This window comes from Xenopus laevis, chromosome 7L, assembly GCF_017654675.1.
Source record: "Xenopus laevis strain J_2021 chromosome 7L, Xenopus_laevis_v10.1, whole genome shotgun sequence".
NCBI lineage: Eukaryota > Metazoa > Chordata > Amphibia > Anura > Pipidae > Xenopus > Xenopus laevis.
The window spans coordinates 18868377-18887999 of NC_054383.1; the positions used below are offsets into that span (position 1 = coordinate 18868377).

Here is a 19623-nt window from a genome sequence, read left to right on the forward strand (position 1 = left end):
GACAACATATTTAGTCTTGCTCTCGAACAGCACTTATCTAGACTTGCTCTCTAACAGACAACATATTTAGTCTTGGTGTCTAACAGCCAACTTATCTAGACTTGCTCTCTAACAGACAACATATCTAGTCTTGCTCTCTGACAACATCTTATATTGCTCTCTAATAGACAACACATATCTAGTCTTGCTCTGTAACAGACAACATAGCTAGTCTTGCTGTCTAACATACATTTCTAGTCTTGCTGTCTAACAGCCAATTTATCTATACTTGCTCTCTAACAGACAACATATCTAGTCTTGCTCTCTGACAACATCTTATATTGCTCTCTAACAGGCAACACATATCTAGTTTTACTCTCTGACAACATAGCTAGTCTTGCTCTCTAACAGACAATTTTCTACTCTTGCTCTCTCACAACATCTTATATTGCTCTCTAACAGACAACATATTTAGTCTTGCTCTCGAACAGCACTTATCTAGACTTGCTCTCTAACAGACAACATATTTAGTCTTGGTGTCTAACAGCCAACTTATCTAGACTTGCTCTCTAACAGACAACATATCTAGTCTTGCTCTCTGACAACATCTTATATTGCTCTCTAATAGACAACACATATCTAGTCTTGCTCTGTAACAGACAACATAGCTAGTCTTGCTGTCTAACATACATTTCTAGTCTTGCTGTCTAACAGCCAATTTATCTATACTTGCTCTCTAACAGACAACATATCTAGTCTTGCTCTCTGACAACATCTTATATTGCTCTCTAACAGGCAACACATATCTAGTTTTACTCTCTGACAACATATCTAGTCTTGCTCTCTAACAGACAACATATTTAGTCTTACTCTGTAACAGACAACACATATCTAGCCTTGCTACCTAATGGAAAACCCGTCTAATATTGCTCTATAATAAACAACATATTTCCATATACAAAAATATATATTTATTGTTTTCCCCAAAGTGTCAACAAAAACAAGGTCATTATTTACTTCTTAAATTCTGAGTGTGGCAGGCTTGGAGTTTAGAAGCTAAAATGAAGCCCCGAGGAATACATGACAGATAGGAGAAAGCAAAGATCAAGAGTGGTTTAAAAAGCAAATATCGAATTCCAAGAGGAAAATATTGACACCAACTATAGCACTTTAGTGACTGCCTTAGATTAGCCTGATTGATTACTCCACTGACCTAGCAGCACTTTGATTGCTCCTGCTTGTTGTTCGGATCCATAAGACTGTTAAGAAATGTAAATGACCTCCTATAGAAGGCAACTTGATTAATAAAAAGTTGAGTATTCACACTTGGGATTAACAAAGCTCAAACTGAACACCATGCAACATTTGGAGCTAATTAAAGTTGACTTGATGATAAACATGAGAAAATTCTGTAGGCATATGTAGCATGGAAGTCTATGCAGAGGCTAGAGACAATCTATGCTGCTTACACACACTAAGAGGAATGGCACACGGTGTAATTTATGGCAGTTTTGATGCAAATGGTGGCTCTGCAATTCTCCCTACTGATCTCAATGGCAGTAACCTGGACCTGCGGATGCAATCATGTGTCAGACAATTGCAGTTGAGATCAATATGGAGTGATTTCGGGCCTTGTGTCATCCAGCTGTGGAGCGATTGAATATTTGGATGGTAAGATAATACTGGAAGCCCAGACTGAAGATCATTTATTGACAAATTTGTGGTCCTTACATATTTGGTCTCCTAGATATTCTTGGAACTATGGCAGTATGTTCATTATTATGAGCTAAGAGGGAGCAGAACAACACGTGGAACCTACAAGGAGGGCTTGAGTTAACAAGCCTGATATTTCTGCCCTAAGGGCTCAAAGGGTGGTCTTCTGTCTATGCATACGAAATCGCCAGCGTAAAAACACACGCGGCAATCTTTTTTCTATTGTCGCTCGAAATCGCCTAGCGAGGCAATTTCGAGCGACAGTAGAGAAAAGATCGCCGCGTGTGTTTTTACGCTGGCGATTTTTCGCGATTCCCCATAGACGCCAGCGCAAAAGTTTCCCCAGCGATTGCGGCTTAAAAGTCGCGGCGAAAAGTCGCCGCGAGTCAAATCGTGGCGATATCGCCTAGTGTGGCCTTAGCCTAATGCTGTATTTGGAGTGATATCACCCCCCTCCCCCAGCCAAACAACAGAACAATAGGAAGGTAACCAGATAGCAGCTCCCTAACACAAGATAACAGCTGCCTGGTAGATCTAAGAACAGCACTCAATAGTAAAATCCAGGTCCCACTGCAACACATTCAGTTACATTGAGTCGGAGAAACAACAGCCTGCCAGAAAGCAGTTCCAACCTAAAGTGCTGACTCTTTCTGAAAGCACATGACCAGGCAAAATGACCTAAGATGGCGCCTACACACCAATATTACAACTAAAAAAAATAAACTTGCTGGTTCAGGAATTAAATTTTATATTGTAGACCAGTGATCCCCAACCAGTTGCTCGTGAGCAACATGTTGCTCTCCAACCCCTTGGATGTTGCTCCCAGTGGCCTCAAAGCAGGTGCTTATTTTTGAATTCCAGCCTTGGAGGCAAGTTTTATTGCATTAAAACCAGGTGTACAGCCAAACAGAGCCTTAATGTAGGTTCACATTCCACATAGTGGCTATTAAATGGCCAATCACAGCCCTTATTTGGCACCCCAGGAACATTCTTCATGCTTGTGTTGCTCCCCAACTCCTTTTACTTCTGAATGTTGCTCACGGGTTGTAAAGGTTGGGGATCCCTGTTGTAGACTGAATTATTTGAATTGTAAACTGTGTAATTTAGAAATAAAAACTACACCATAAAAATCATGACAGAGTAAATAAACAGAAGTCGTCCTACTTAAAACTGGCACATATATTTAATTTCATATTGCAAATACGTTCCTATCCAACAGCCGGGTAACTCAGATACAGATTCATAGTTTCTAATAGTTCTCTGCAAATTTAAGGCTGCTGTCTTCATAATATATCTATTTCATCTACCAGAGTTTTTTTTTTATCACTGTAGGATGAATTAACGTTTTAAGCACCGCGGCTTGATTTATAACATTAAACAGACTGTTTGATATTTCTGCTGCATCTCTCCAGAGGCGAAACATCAGATAACACAGATCTAAAAGCACATCTTTTTGATGCCTCAAGAATTAGTTTCAAAACACACAGTGGGCCCGAGACTCTCAGGGGGTGCAATTTGGACCTTTGTTTGACGTCAGCTAGAAATGGAATTCATAAGGTTGCCTACATAAACCTCAGGAGCCCACGCAACAAACTCAACACTGTTTTAGGCACTAAACAAAAGGTATAATTGCTAGTGGAAAATATATTTTGTCTCAGCTGAAAAATGTCTGTAATATAAACAGGTCTGGACTGAGAATCAAAATAGGCCCTGGCATTTCAGGTACACAGATGCCCAAGCAGCCCCCACCAGCCCACTAAATAGTGACTGTCTATGGCACCTTATAGCAGCCCCTCTGGCATTTGTTTAAAGGGTAAGGCATTTTTCAGTAGCAGTATGCACAAAATGTCTCTGTCTTAAATATATTGATGATGGGTTGAGTGCAGAAGACCTCTTGTATTTGCCAGAACCTACAGATTAAACATTAAATAAACCCAATAGGCTGGTTTTGTTTCCAATAATGATTATTTATATCTTAGTTTAAATCAAGTACAAGCTACTGTTTTATTATTACAGAGAAAAAGGAAATTGTTTAAATTTGGATAATATAAAAAAATGGGAGACGGCCTTTCCATAATTCGGAGCTTACTGGAAACTCATACCTGTAATAATCTGAATGTATATACAGGTATGAGACCTGTTATCCAGAATGCTCGGGACCTGGGGTTTTCCGGATAAGGGATCTTTCAGTAATTTGGATCTTCATACCTTAAGTCTACTAGAAAATCAAGAAAACATTAAATAAACCCAATTGGCTGGTTTTGCTTCCAATAAGGATGAATTATATCTTAGTTTGGATCAAGTACAAGATACTGTTTTATTATTATAGAGAAAAAGAAAATCATTTTTGAAAATTTGGATAAAATGGAGTCTATGGGAGACAGCCTTTGCATAACGCAGAGCTTTCTGGATAACAGGATATGGATAATGGATCCCATACCTTTATTAATCTGAATGTGTATATTTCAATTCCCTGTGCCAAGCCATGTTATTCAGGGATGATAAATTAGCCTCACAACTTTAATGTACTGTAGAAGAGGGATTCCTACAAACAAATGCTTGTAACAGTCCAAAAAGTTGCTAATACATTGTTGTAGCTAAAGCCCAACTGCCAATAGGTGGAATTTACTGCTAACACTTTGTGTGCGCTGAGAATCAATATGACAGCTGCCACTATAATTTAGGCAGACTATAAGATATGTGCAGGGGTGTGACTACAGAGGAAGTAGATGCGGCTGCAGGGGGACTCAGGAGGTATAGGGGCCCCAAGAGGCCCTAATTCATATACAGTTTCAATAAATATTGGTAAAACGTGTCAACCTCTAGACATTTTGGGAGGGAAGTTATGCTAATTTGGCAGAGTATTTTCCCTAGAGAGAAAAGCAAACAAACAATGAGCTTGTCCCACATGCACTTGTGAGGCACTTTCTCAAGACATTAAACCCAATCACAATGAATACCAAAAGACGTCACCAGGAAGGTCCTGGAAGATCTCAGCCATTGAGATTTGATGTGGTTTGACCACCAAGACCCATAATACCCATCTGAATCTAGCAATAGAAATACATTGTCCAGTTGCTTTAGGGAATATGGGGCATGGGATCTGTTATCCAGAGACCCATTATCCAGAAAGCTCAGAATTATGGAAAGGCCAGCTCCCATCTATTTTATCCAAATAATCCAAATTTTTAAAAGCAATTTCTTTTTTCTCTGTAATAATAAAACAGTACCTTGTACTTGATCCCAACTGAAATATAATTAATCTTTATTGGAAGCAAAACCAACTAACTGGGTTTATTTAAGGTTTACATGATTTTTTTTTTTTTTTTTTTAAGGAATGAAGATCCAAATTACTGAAAGATCCCTTATCCAGAAAACCCCAGGTCCGAGCATTCTGGATAACAGGTACCATGTGTGTAGGATGAGAGGAAAGCCCTGATTCTTTTTTTTATAATCTCTTTTATTTTTCAAAAATAGATACATTGACAGAGGATAACGTAAATATCTTTTCCAGTATAGAACAGTGAAAGTAGAACACATCAGTACAATTCCATGTAGTATAACATACATTGAACTTATTGTTTTGCTCAAGGTTGCAGAAACGAATCCCATGGGGCCCAAATTTGCATATGTCTCTCTACCCTGTCTTCCAATAAAGCCGTTAAATATAACATATTCTGTGTTTGAGTAATTTTTGCAATGACAACATGAGTATCAATAGCGTATTGTAGCCAGTGTTTCGCTAAATTGGTTCGTGCAGCAGCTAAGATTTGTCTCATCAAAGTATTCTGGAGTTTCGTAAGGGACTTGGACGGGCAGGCTAAAAGAGCCGTAGTAGCTTCGGGGACTATATGTGTGTGAAATACTTGGTCAATTAAGTTATAAATCTCTGCCCAATATTGTTGTGCTACAGGACATGTCCACCAGATATGCAAATAATCCCCAACTGCTGTACAACCCCTGAAGCAAGAATCGGGAGTGGAAGGATCAAAACGATGTTTCCTTGCCGGTGTAAGGTGCCAACGCATCAGCACTTTATATGTGGATTCTCTAATGGCAGTATTAGGGGATATCCTGGAGACAGTATTCCATATTAGTGACCATTCCTGCTGAGGTATAGAACGCCCTAAGTCTTTCTCCCAGTCCAGCATGTATTTAAGGGGCTTTTCCACATCCATAGAGACTAAATATTTATACAGTAACGAGATGGTGCCTCGCAGTTTCCCAGCTCGTTGAGAGCAGGTTTCCAACAAGGTTGGAGGTCTAGATTTAAAAGAGGGGTCAACAGAGCTAATGAAGTGTAATAATTGCGAATATCTATAAGTCTCGCTCTCCGGCATAGATTTTACAAATTGTAAGTACTGAAATGACTTAATACCCATAGTCAGTAACATATCTTGTATTCTATTGATACCATTTACTTTCCACCATTGAAACGCCGAAGTAGCATAGCTAGGGAGAAAGAGCGAGTTATTGTGTAGCGGGGTGAGAATACTATGAGATCCAGCCGGTTGGAATTTCCCGCGGCTGTCGTGCCATGACCAAATGGTGTGTTTCAGCACAGAGTTAAGCACGGGGACAGATTTAACTTGTGTTCTGTCTGCCCACAAATAAAAAGACAGGTCAGTAGGGTGTGCTAAAAGTGTCTCTAATTGGACCCATCTATTCTCGTGCGGTGGTAGATGCCATTGGGTGGTCTGGGAGATCCTTGCAGCTTTATAATACATTAATAAATGTGGTAAACCTAGACCACCTTGTAATGGAAAGCCCTGATTCTAAGGGAGTTATGCAATAAAAGGAACTAAGTTTGCTCAGGAGCAGAAACCCATAGAAACCAATAAGAAGGCAGCATTTTCTGGTCACCTGTTTAAAAGCAAATATTTTATTGGTTGCCATTGGTTACAGCTCCTGGGCAAACTTAGTGCCTTTTATTACATATGGGGGTTTATGTGTAAACTCTTGCATTATTGTATACATTCTTTGTTTATTGTAAAGCCCTTGCTTGGCTCTAGATCGTTTGCAACTGAACAGATTTGTCTGGCCTAAAACACAATGAAATCAGCTTAAGGCGTGTCTTGCTATTGTCCATTGTCACAATCATTTTTGAGTGTTATTATGTTTTAAAAAAGACAGAATAAAATAGCAATGGAGGGCCTCTGTCTATTAAGTATGATTATGGACAGATTACTTGGTTCCCGCCACAAGAGAGTGGATTGTGGGTAGATTCTAGGGTTTGTTAGAAGCCGTTTCCTTCCTCTGCATTTTTCCAATAAGTAGTACAGGTATGAGACCCATTATCCAGAATGCTTACGACCTGGAGTTTTCCAGATAAGGGAACTTTCTGTAATTTGGATCTTCATACCTTAAGTCTACTTAAAAGCATTGAAACATTAATTAAACCCAATAGGCTGGTTTTGCTTTCAATAAGGATTCATTATATCTTAGTTTGGATCAAGCAAAATATACTGTTTTATTATTACAGAGAAAAAGGAAATCATGTTTTAAAATATGAATTATTTGATTGGAATGGAGTCTATAGGAGATGGCCTTCCTGTAATTCAGAGCTCTCTGGATAATGGGTTTTTTGGATAACATCCGATATCTGTATAAGTCTTACAGCACAGAAAGTTCACAGTCTTGTTAAAAGGGTTATACTGTATTATAAAGAACTCCCAAGAGGTGCACTCTCATAACCAGTAGTATCAAAATGCCTGGGTGCAGATGAAAGGTAATTAAACATCCAAAAAATATAGCACTGCACTCTACAGGTCAAAAACAAAAGGCTTTGATTTGTAAAAGTGAGTAATATATATATATATATATATATATATATATATATATATATATATATATATATATATATATATATATATATATATATATATATATAAAAACAAATGTGAGTTCCTGTATTTGCTACTTTCTATCTGAAAAATTAGGGTGGAGTAATGTAGGTCCTTTTTGAGTAATGTAGGTCCTTTCTTGATAAAGAGGTGCGCCCCGAAACGTTGCATGTTCGTACAAAAAGAATAGCAAGGGGTAACCCTGCATTTCAGTTGCCTTGAGTGCCAGTGTATTTCTATTCTATTATTTGCATAATTGCCATACAGGTCTTATAAAAACAAATACAATATTCAGTCACAAATAAACACTTTCTTGGAATTAGTACAAATCCCACTGTAATATGAGTATTTTGCCAGATTTTTCTTTTTCCAACAGCTAGAACTCTAGTCTGGAGAAACCCGAGACATTCTCCCCTAGAGACAACAGATCAATAAGACTTCTCAATCAAACATTCCCATTTTAATGCTTCATTAAAACACCATATTGCACTAAAAGGCTGTAGACATACCTCTTCCTCGCAGCCTTATTTCCATCTCTTTCTACTTAATTTGTGGTAGGCATGGTTCCCATGGAAATGCAAGCTTAATGAATTAGTTGTTAAAAAAGACTGATGGTTATAATGTTGACATACAGTATAATAAGAGCATTTCTGTTGATCTCGGAGATGAGTTTCCAAGAGAGATATAATGAAAGCTTAGGCAGAATGTACCTGTTCTATTTTTTTCTTGTCACAGTATAATTAAGAGGTTACTATGATTGCCTTGCCCCAAATAATTAAAATTATTATTGGCTACAAGAGGCTTTTCAGTATCGTGCATTCTAAACCATCAATTGCTTCCCAGTCTCTGCTTAGGAAAGAATTTCATGTATTTTCTGCCTTGTTTTAGAATGGTTCCTTAAAACCATGGACCCTTGGTAACTTGTATTTAGGGGTCCGTTTACTAAAGTGCAGTAAAAATATGCTCACAAAATAGACAAATTTGTCGCCGAATATGTTTTCCCCAGTTTACTAACCTGCGGTAAATATAAATTTGCAAATTTTCTAGCGCAAGAATATGTTTTCGCCAGTTATCGCATTTGCTGAAAATAACGCTACGTACACATTAATGGCTGGTTTACTAAACAGCGAAATGTGCAGAAGGCAAGATTTATGCAAGAATATTCGCAAAATTTAACCGCCACCTATGTAGTGGTGTAAAAGTATTCTTTCACCAGAAAAATGCGGGGGCAGGAAATATCCCATAATACTTTTTTTTTTTACCCATCATTCATTGCTAACAGAAGAGAGATCTGTAGTATGAGTTTTGAAGATGCATTTCTGGCCATAAATGTCTCTGTAGAAATTGCCACAATAACAGCCATAAAACAAGACTGTTTTATAGCATATATATTCGCAAAAACGAAATTTGTCGGCAGAAAATTTGCAACTCCCTAATATTACCGCTAACGTAAGCTGGTAGTTACCACAAGTGATCGCATCGCTGTTTAGTAAACGTAGTCGCTGCGAATATTCTGGCAGAAAAATATTTGCAGCGATAACATGCGGAAACTTAAAGTCAAATTTACCTTACTTTGGTAAACGGACCCCCAATTTACTCCCTGCACACATACAAGCATTTTACCATTTCATTATAATCTATCCACCATCTATACTCTCTGGACACATAATGAGTAACAATGGTCCCAAATGGATAATTTCTAAATTCCAACTGCTGGTCTCTAAAGTTTCTTTATAGTGAAAGTGATTATTTTTGAGTATACAGATTGCTTCTGTGAAGGTCCACTGTGTTGGAGTTGTAATTTGGAGAGGTAAGGTCCTTTGGGTGATGCACGAAGTATCTGATGTGGGGAAGCAGATACAGTTGTAGATTAAGGTGTCCATACATGGGCAGATCTGCTAGTTTGGAGAGGTTGCCAAATGAGCATATCTTGCACTGATATGCCCACCTTGAGTGGGTGATACGGGGGTGATTCGATTATGGGCCCTAGGGCCCAACAATAGGATCACAAGGCCAGGAATGAAGCAGTGGGCGATCTCCCGATCAGGCAGGATTTTTAAGGCTACCCATATTAAAGTATGGGTACAGGCAAAATGAAAAGCTTTTTGGGGACAAGATGGAGGCAACCAGTTTAGTAAGTGGTTCAGCATTCAGTCATGATTTTTATTGCTTCATTTTTATTTCTAAATTACACTGTGTACACTGAAAATAAATTAGTTTACCATATAAAATGTTATGAACCAACAAGTTGTTTTTTCTTGATTGTAATATTGGAGTGTAGGCAGCCATCTCAGGTCATTTTGCCTGATCTTGCACTTTCAATAAGAGCCAGTGCTGCACTATGGAACTGCTTTCAGACAGGTTATTATTTATCCTACTTAATGTAACTGAAGGAGTCGCAGTAGGACTTGAATTTTTACTATTGAATGCTATTCTCATCTATCAACTCTATCCAACTTGCAGTGCAGCAGCAAAATGTGACTGAAGTTTATCAGAGCACAAGTCACATGACTAGGGCTCCTTGGAAACTGACAATATGTCTAGCCCCATGTTGGATTGCAAAATAAAATATAAAACAATCTGTTTTGGTGGTCTTTTGAAAAATGGATTTCAGTGCAGAAATCACCTGGAGCAGCACTATTAACTGATGCATTTTGAAAACAAAACATGTTTTCCCGTGACAGAATAAACGTGTATGTTTTTGGAGTTTGGAAGGTAAATGGAGTAGCCATAAGAAACCAATGCATGCAGAACATACAATCTCCTTGCCTTGAGGTTACTGGGGTTTATAATGTAGCACCTTCATTAAAAAAACGAAGAAATAACATTGCAGCTAAATATTTCCTTCGTTCTGCTTATCTGCAAGCATCTGAGAAATGGAGAGACGGATATCATGTTAATAAGTCACCATGAACAGCAGTATTCCACGGAGAGCCACGGTATTTAGGGTAGTACAGCAAATGCATTCTGCAGGCAGATTTGTAGACAATATAAGCTCGAGAACACTGCTCCTTATTGATTTTTAGCTTCTGCAGGTCAATGCTGCCCCATAATGACTTTAGTAACATTCTCTGGGGCACTGAAGTTGTTTGCTAAAATATGATGTTCTTTACGCTAAAACTCACACTTGTTGTGGTGTTAAATAAATAAATCAGACTTCGTCATTCCCCCAAACACTCCCAAAACATCCACCTGTTTAAAGAAAAGTCTATTTACACCCGGAATTGCACCCTGAAGTCCATTTTAAGCAAGTAATTCTTATTTTCAAAAAACACTATCAGTTTTCTCTGTAATAATTCTCTGTATAACAGGTATCATACCTGTAGGAAAATTCGAATCGTACAAATGTTTCGGTTTTCTGCCAAAAAGAAAATCCTATTTCTTCAGATTTTTTGCAGAAAACCACAAAATCTTCGGATTTTTGCACGAAACCCAGCGCAGATCAGGATGACTTCAGGACTTTTCCCATTGACTTATATACAACCTCTGAGGTCTGAGATGCCGGATTTTCTGATTCAGACTTTTTACATCCTTGGGGTATAATAATTCACGAAAAATACGAGTTTTTGTTTTCCAACAAAATTCAGATTTTACAGTAAAAAAAACAAAACAAATTCTTTGAGTTTTTTGGTGTTTGGACTTCAATAAATAACGTATTTTAGCAGAACCGCTATACGGCCTTCCAAAATTGCCTGATGAATTGTTCCAAAGATTTCCTTTCTAAACCCATCCCCCAGCACAGCTGGAAATCCATTTTGCCATCTCGGCACTCCGATATTAATCAAATGTATCACTGGGTGTTTTCACTGTGCTGACATGCTAATCAGTGTTTGAAAAGCTCAACATCTTAAACTCTACTTATTTTCCAGGGAAAAAATGGTTTAAATAGCCCACAGCAATTTTCAGCTTTTCTTTTCTTTCTCTTCGCATAACAAACTGTTTTCATATGTCATGTTTTCTCAGTGGTATTCAACTATTACTGACAGTTACCATGACACACAGTTTTTAAATCCAATTAACTTTTATTTATTTTTTTATTTTTTTTAAACCCACAGCTAGCATGAAAATTCGACAAGATAAAAATAGGAAGCTACTTTGGGGTAGCTGAAACTTTTGGCGAAAGTGGTGCAATGGTTAGTGCTATGGTTCTAACTGTTTGGTGTCAATGTGAGTGGTGTTCCTCTGAGGGAGAAGGAATACCATTTTCTACTTGGGGGAGCCAAAACGTAGGCACTCCCAAGTGACTACTTTTACTTACTTACCTGACACCCGGGGCCAGTGCTCCTATCAGCAGAAAATTGCACAGGCCCCGGGTTCTCCTAGCGAACACCACAAAGAGATCCTCTTCCAGCTTCTTCTTTTTTCTCGTGGCTGCGCATTCACAGGAGAACGAAAAGTCGAACTTAAACGAAAAAGCAGGCTATTTTGCTCTACTGCGTCTGCCCCAGGAAATGTAAAAACCTGATGAAGCAGAAAGAGGATCTCTCCGTGGTGTTCGCTAGAAGAACCCCAAGTATAAAATGGTATTCCTTCTCCTTTAAAGGCACGCAGATTTAAGGGTTCAGATTTGGTTTGGCTTAATACTGAATCCTGCAAAAAAAAGTGTTTGGATACATACAAATCTGAAACAAATACTGGGTATGGTGCATCCCCAAAATAAATCATGCTCAAGTGGAGTATTCACTTTGAGTCCTAGAATTGTGACTCAAGTAGAAAAAAAAAAGCCTACCTACTACCCATACCTCCCCACCACACACATATTTATGAACCTACCTCCTGCTGCTGTTTCCCAAATCCACTGTCTGCCTAGAATGTCCAGTTATTCTTTCTCATTTCTCTTTCCTAGGCACTTGCACCCCCCCCCCATCAGTGCCCCCTTTCCAGTATGCGCTTCAGATTCCCATACACCTTTATTTTCCAATCCCAGATTCTGCAGCTAGTCAAGCTTCATTTCTTTCAATGCTATAAATTGACCCCCAGATTCTGCAGCTAGCCAAGATATATTTTCCTTTCAATGGTAAAAATTGACCCCCAGATTCTGCAGCTAGCCAAGCTTCATTTGCTTTTCAATGGTAAAAATTGAACCCCAGATTCTGCAGCTAGCCAAGCTTCATTTGCTTTTCAATGGTAAAAATATGAAATTCTGCAGCTAGCCAAGCTTCATTTGCTTTTCAATGGTAAAAATGTAATCCCAGATTCTGCAGCTAGCCAAGATATATTTTCCTTTCAATGGTAAAAATTGAAACCCAGATTCTGCAGCTAGCCAAGCTTCATTTGCTTTTCAATGGTAAAAATATAATCCCAAATTCTGCAGCTAGCCAAGCTTCATTTTCATTTCAATTGTAACAATTGAAACCCAGATTCTGCAGCTAGCCAAGCTTTATTTTCCTTTCAATGGTAAAAATTGAAACCCAGATTGTGCAGCTAGCCAAGTTTTATTTGCCTTTCAATGGTAAAAATGTAATCCCAGATTCTGCATCTAGCCAAGATATATTTTCCTTTCAATGGTAAAAATTGAACCCCAGATTCTATCCTAGGAACGCATACCCCCTCCCCAAACCCCCCTCTATCTTTCCTCCTTCTATACTGTGCTTTTGTATTTTATTTTATTTTCCCCTTTATTGCATTTATGTGTATTGTTTTCTTTTGAAACTCAATAAAAAGACACATTTAAAAAAAAAAAAAAAATGGAACCCCAGATTCTACAGCTAGCCAAGCTTCATTTTCATTTCAATAGTAAAAATTGAACCTCAGATTCTGCAGCTAGCCAAGCTTCATTTTCCTTACAATGGTAAAAATCGAACCCCAGATTCTGCACCTAGCCAAGCTTCATTTTCCTTTCAATGGCAAAAGATTAAAATAAATAAACCAATACTTGTTTTACCTTTACTATGACAGTCTGATCGGTGATGGTACTTGTCATTTCATTGATGGCTTTAAACAGCTGTATCAAAGACTCTGTAAATTCAGCTTCTCCTTTATTTTCATAGAGTCTATGATATAGATAGCAGGGCAAAAACTTAAATTACATTTATTAAATCAGAGAAAATAAAATAATTGAAAGTTTCATAGTAAAGTCAATACTTTGTGCCCAAAACTGCATTGTTTTTGCTTCTGTATACCTTATGATATATAATACATGTATTTCCATCAGCCTAATCAGAATTCTTATATCCCAATGCTTCATCGTGCAAGTCTTCAGTTAAATAAAAGCACAAAAAACAAAAAGTATTTCACTGAATTGCCATTTTGGTCACTTATATCAAATGCCAATTTGTCAGACATTGGATAATAAATGCCAGCACAGACCAGAGTGGATAGCTAACGAGATTGTCACTGGTTAACTTTTGCAATGTGATGGGAAATGAAAGGGGTGGTTCACCTTTTAGTTCATTTTTAGTATGTTATAGAATGGCTCATTCTAAGCAACTTTTCAGTTAGTCTTCATTTTTTATTTTTAATAGTTTGGCACTGATCCCATCTAAAAAACAAATGTTCTGTATGATTGCAAATGTATAGTTATTGCTACTTATTATTATATATTTCATATTCCAGTCTTATTTAAATCAATTCATGGTTGCTAGGGTAATTTGGACCCTAGCAACCAGATTGCTGAAACTGCAAACTGGAGAGCTGCTGAATAAAAAGCTAAATAACTCAAACACCACAAATAATAAAAAATGAAAACCAATTGCATATTATCTTCGAATATGACTCTTGATGTATCATCATACTAAAAGTTAATTTAAAGGCAAACAAACCCTTTAATCTGGATTTGCCAGGATATCAAGCATCTAGAGGGCAAAATTACAATATTCACACACTGTAAATGGTTTTATGGCATCTGCAGACAACCTTAAGGGCAGAGACACGCACTCAGATTTGGGGTGATTTAGTCGCCAGGCGATAAAACGCCTCTTCTTCGCGGCGACTTATCTCCCCGAACTGCCTCCCGCCAGCTAGAATCTAAATCCGCCAGCTAGAATCTAAATCTGCCGCGAGATGGCACTCGGAGTGCTTCGTTTTCCGAAGTCGCCCGAAGTTTCCTCGTGAGGCAACTTCGGTAAACGAAGTGCACCGATTGCCATTGAACTGCTCGTTGAAATGCCTTCCACCGGCTAGAATGTAAATCGCCATCAGGAGGCAGTTCAACGAGCCAACCAATATCCAAGTCTTTTGCCGATATCGGTCAGCTCGTCTCCCGCCATACACACACCGAATATCATATGAAGGTTTGTTACATAAGATATTATCGGTGCACCTTTAGGGTGGGACATCTTAAAGGGAAATGGCACTTAACAATACTTTTTTTTTTTTATTATTATATGCAGTGACATACAGTAGAACCCCTATTTTACTTTTTTCAGGGAACCACAAAAAAAAAGTAAGTTGCCCGAAGTTTCCTCTCCCTTCAGCTGTGGGAGAGTTTTTGCTTATTAAAAGTAATTAACCTTTTTTTCCCCGACAAACTAAAAATCTGGAAACTCACTCACTGGGGTTCTGGGTTTTTCAGGGGACCAGAAAAAAATGGTGTAAAATCATGGAAATGTAGTATGCATAATATATAGGTGGGACCATAAAACAACAATGTAAAATGAGGGTATACCTAAAATCAGGGTATGTAAAATTGAGGTTCCACTGTATATACAAATTTGTATTTAAATGGGGGGGTCATGTGTTGCCTAATGCATTAAAGCGAGTCTAATCTACATTGCCTCTCGCCCAACTGGACCACAGCCAGGGCATGTTTAAAGCGTACCCTCTAATAAAGCGCACATTAAACAGTGGATTACGTATTACTATACATTCTCCAGCTTTGAGTGAAATTTTACTAATGGGACATTGGCAAAAATATAACCGGACAAACAATAAAAAGCAAACTTACTGGATAAACAATATTCTGGATCGCACAATGAATTTAAAGATGGATTCCAAAGCTTTCATTGCCTTGAATAACTGGTCAGTCATCTGGGGTTTATCAGAGCTTTCAACATAGTTTCTTAACACTTTGGTCAGCTTCCTGGAAGAAGACAAAAAAATAAATATGAATACTAGCAATAATAATACGGCGAAATGGTAATGTATAACAGAATTATTCCTAATCAGTCTATGACTAGCCCATAATAATTGGATGTTGTGAATCAAATGGTGAGCAGCAAATGACAGGTCTAACTACCTTGCTACAACAGAACAGAACGTAGATATTAGAACTAGTTGTGCCACAACTCCAAGGCAGCTTATGCTAATGTATCTGACTCCTAACATATGACAACATGGTCATTTTTCTGCAGAGTTAATAATTAGCAGACAGTCATCTGTACTGCACGGTTATCCCTATTTAATTAATAAATAATGACAGCTGAGAGGGGAGCAATACATGCAACACGGTCAGCAAATTGTCTCATAAACCAGACTTAGGAAACATCAATATGTCAAGAGTCCTTTGCCCACGGCATCTGTTGGATTAAACAGATCAAATCAGGTCCCACTGGCCAATAAACTCTCATGTCTGTTGTCAGATGACGGCTAAAAAAACTAGAGTAAAAGGAGTCAGCCTGGTGAAATTACCGTATATACGCGAGTATAAGCCGAGTTTTTCAGCATCCAAAATGTGCTGAAAAAAAGTCTACCTCTGCTTATACTCGGGTCAGCGGGCAGTAGCTGAGATTGCAGTCACTTTTAATCATTCCTATACCAACAGTTCGCTTGGGGAGAGACTGCAATATCACACAGCGCCCTCTGTTGGTTATACGAAAGATTAACAGTGATGGCAATATCACACAGCGCCCTCTGTTGGTTATACGAAAGATTAACAGTGATGGCAATATCACACAGCACCCTCTGCACATGGTAGTGGGACAGTGGGACAATGCACACAGTAATCCGTTTGGCAATTCTCTGTCACCATCAACTTTGCAAAGAAGTCCGGTTGATCGCTGGGGGGGTCGCTTTGGCGGAATGTGCGCTGCTGGGAGACAGGGCTGTAGTTGTGTCTAGGCTTATACTAGAGTCAATAAGTTTTCCCAGTTTTCGTAGGTAAAATTAGGTACCTCGGCTTATACTCGGATCGGCTTATACTCGAGTATATACGGTAGCCAGCTGTTTGTCCTAGTTATCCAGAAAGCTCCAAGTTGCGGGAAGGCCGTCTCCAGCAGACTCCATTTTAATCAAATAATTCACGTTTTTAAAAATGATTGCCTTTTTCTCTGTAATATTAAAACAGTCGCTTGTACTTCATCCCAACTAAGATATTATTAATCCTTATTGGTGTCAAGACAATCCTACTGGGTTTATTTAAAAGATTTTTTTTAGCAGACGTAAGGGGTTATTTACAACGGAGGTTTATCTCCGTTTTTATTAGAACAAAGTCCACCAAACTCCCACCCACTAAGCGAACTCATTTATCAATAATTTTTCTCGAAAAAGTCCAAGTGTAAAAACGTCACAAAATCGAGCGTCAATTCGAAATGTACGAATGTCGCTGCGAAAACTCGGCTTTATCAAATTATTGAAAATCCCAACTTTATTGGATTATCCAGCGCAGATCACGATGTTAAGAAACAACTTCAGGGTTTCAGGTTTGAGATGGAGTATGTTCAGTAGGGATGCACCGAATCCAGAATTCGGTTCGGGATTCGGCCTTTTTCAGCAGGATTCAGATTCGTCCGAATCCTTCTCCCCGGCCGAACCGAATTCTAATTCTAACCTGAATATGCAAATTAGGGGGAGGGAAATCGCATGACTTTTTGTCATAAAAAAAGTAAAAAATGGTTTCCCCTTCCAACTCCTAATTTGCATATGCAAATTAGGATTCGGTTTGGGATTCGGCTGAATCTTTCACGAAGGATTCGGAGGTTCAGCCGAATCCAAAGTAGTAGATTCAGTGCATCCCTAATTTTCAGATTTGGGGTATAATAAATCTCAAAAAATTTTATTTTTTTCCCATCGAGTTTCCCCTTTAAAAACTCAGCCAGATAAATAGGAGGTTTAATAAATGGGCCCCTTACAATATAGAGATCCGCTTATGGAAATATTCCTTATCCGGAAAAACCCCAGGTTCCAAGCATTCTGGATAACACATCCCAAACCTGTACCAGCTACAACAATATTCAAAGATTCATGAGCTATTATCTGGAATGCTTGAGACCTGAATATATGTATTTTTCTTAATTTAGAGCATAATTTCTCAAAGGAGAAGGAAAGCTACAGAGACAGTTTATTGCCAATAGATTAGTCACACTAGTGCAAGCTATAACACTATTTTTATTCTGCAGAATGCTTTACCATACCTGAGTAAACAGCTCTCTCTGTTTAGGACAGCAGCTGCCATATTAACTTGGTCTCTCCCTGTTTACTCCTAGCTCTGGGCTCAGATTACAGCAGGGAGGGAGGGAGGAAAAGGGAGGGAGAGAGGAGCAAACTGAGCATGCTCAAGCCCTAGCCCTGGAGGTTTAAGCTGAAGGCAGGAAGTCTGATACAGAAGCCCATGTGTACACAATAGAAGGAAAGACATGCTGTATTTCTTTTGACAGAGGACTCAGAGCAGCATTACTTTGAGGGTTTACTGGTGTATTTATATAGACCTTTCTGATAAAGCTTACTTCATTTTAGCATTTCCTTCTCCTTTAAAGTTAATAAAAGACACAAACAGATAAAAATGGTTTTGACATCAATATGGATTTACACTAGCTTCATTATCAAGTATGGGGTACTGTTGAATTACAGCATAAAAGCAAACCAGCTAAAAATTAAGACTTGCTTGTTTAAACAGTGGTCTATGGCATTATGGCAAAGTCCTATTTCAGAGCCTCTGGGTAAGTTTCTGTTTCATACATTACATGGTTTCCCAAATGATCATAAAAGAAATGCATTCCTATGAAATTACAGGCTGCTGCAGAAACCTAAAACACACACCGATTACAATACCCACATTTATTTAAAAAAAAAACCTACGTGTATGCCAATGTTGCACTAAAATGCTTCTTTATATAAGTCTCCAGTACTGGATTAAAATGTTGAAATTTCCGGTCAGCGATCAGGCCAATGATAAACACCTAGAAGAGCAAGATTAATAGTTAATTAACGAAAATAAGTAGCTGTATCCACAAAGTGCAAATGCAGCGAGGCATTGATCTGTTCTTCTCTCGTGGCAAATGCAAAGCATTTCATATATTGCTGCTCACAAATATAATTTCTAAAATGAAGTGTTACGTGGGAATTACTCACTAAGGCCTGGGCCACCATAAGTTTACCTGTACAGTACTCAGTCTTGATAGTGACCAAAGAAATGTAAAAAAAGGTGAGTTTACCCTTTAGGTTTTCCATAGTGGGAGATGTAAACTTCAAGGGATATACAGCTAAACAGAGAGTGTCTTGTCTGTTTAAATGATTTTGCTAAATTGTACTTTTGATGTATTTTTCCCCTGATGAAGACCACCCATGCGGTCAAAACACATAAGGCCAATTGCTGATTCGTGTAAGTCTGAAGTCTTTTTATTGTAATTAAGTGTGCAATCCTTATGCTTATTTTGTACTGACTTGTTTAGGAGGCTTCAAATGGGCAGTCTCCATCGGATTAGCAATTCAGCACTATTTATTTGGGTGTGCGCCTTCCAAATTCTAGTTCTAAATGATTTTTCTGCCTGGCCCTGGAAGCTATAGTGTTGTGGAAGGAACAGGCAAGCCAGACAATCTATTCCAGTGGTCCACCTCACATATAGGAGGTCACTCTCTACAGGAAGGCTGTCCTTTGGAAATGTATTTAATTGCAGTGAGAATGTGTGTAAATGCTCTCTGAACAGGGCACAGGCAGAAAGGATACCGGTCTGGTTCACCTTTAAAGTGGACCTGTCACCCAGACACAAAAATCTGTATAATAAAAGTCCTTTTCAAATTAAACATGAAATCAAATTTCTATTTTTTATTAAAGTATTTATAGCTGTTGTAAACTCATTTAGAAATCAAATATGGTCTGTCCCTCCTCTATGCCTTAGGCAATTATATTCACTTCCCATTCAGCACTTCCTACATGTCACTGCTCTCCCCACATTCCTCCAGTTCTCTTAACCATTTAATTGTGTAACCAGGG

General features: G+C 38.4%; 1 protein-coding gene across 2 annotated transcripts in view; it reads right to left on the bottom strand.

Annotated features, from left to right (window-relative positions):
- Window positions 1–19623, bottom strand: part of dock1.L (dedicator of cytokinesis 1 L homeolog) — a 269367-nt gene that overhangs the window by 169210 nt on the left and 80534 nt on the right. For both annotated transcript variants that reach the window (XM_041568646.1, XM_018225171.2), the window contains exons 21-23: window positions 18489–18589; window positions 15421–15555; window positions 13420–13528 (exon numbers count right to left, since the gene is read on the bottom strand). In XM_041568646.1, coding sequence (XP_041424580.1) covers window positions 13420–13528; window positions 15421–15555; window positions 18489–18589 — 345 coding nt within the window. The remainder of the gene's footprint in view (window positions 1–13419; window positions 13529–15420; window positions 15556–18488; window positions 18590–19623) is intronic.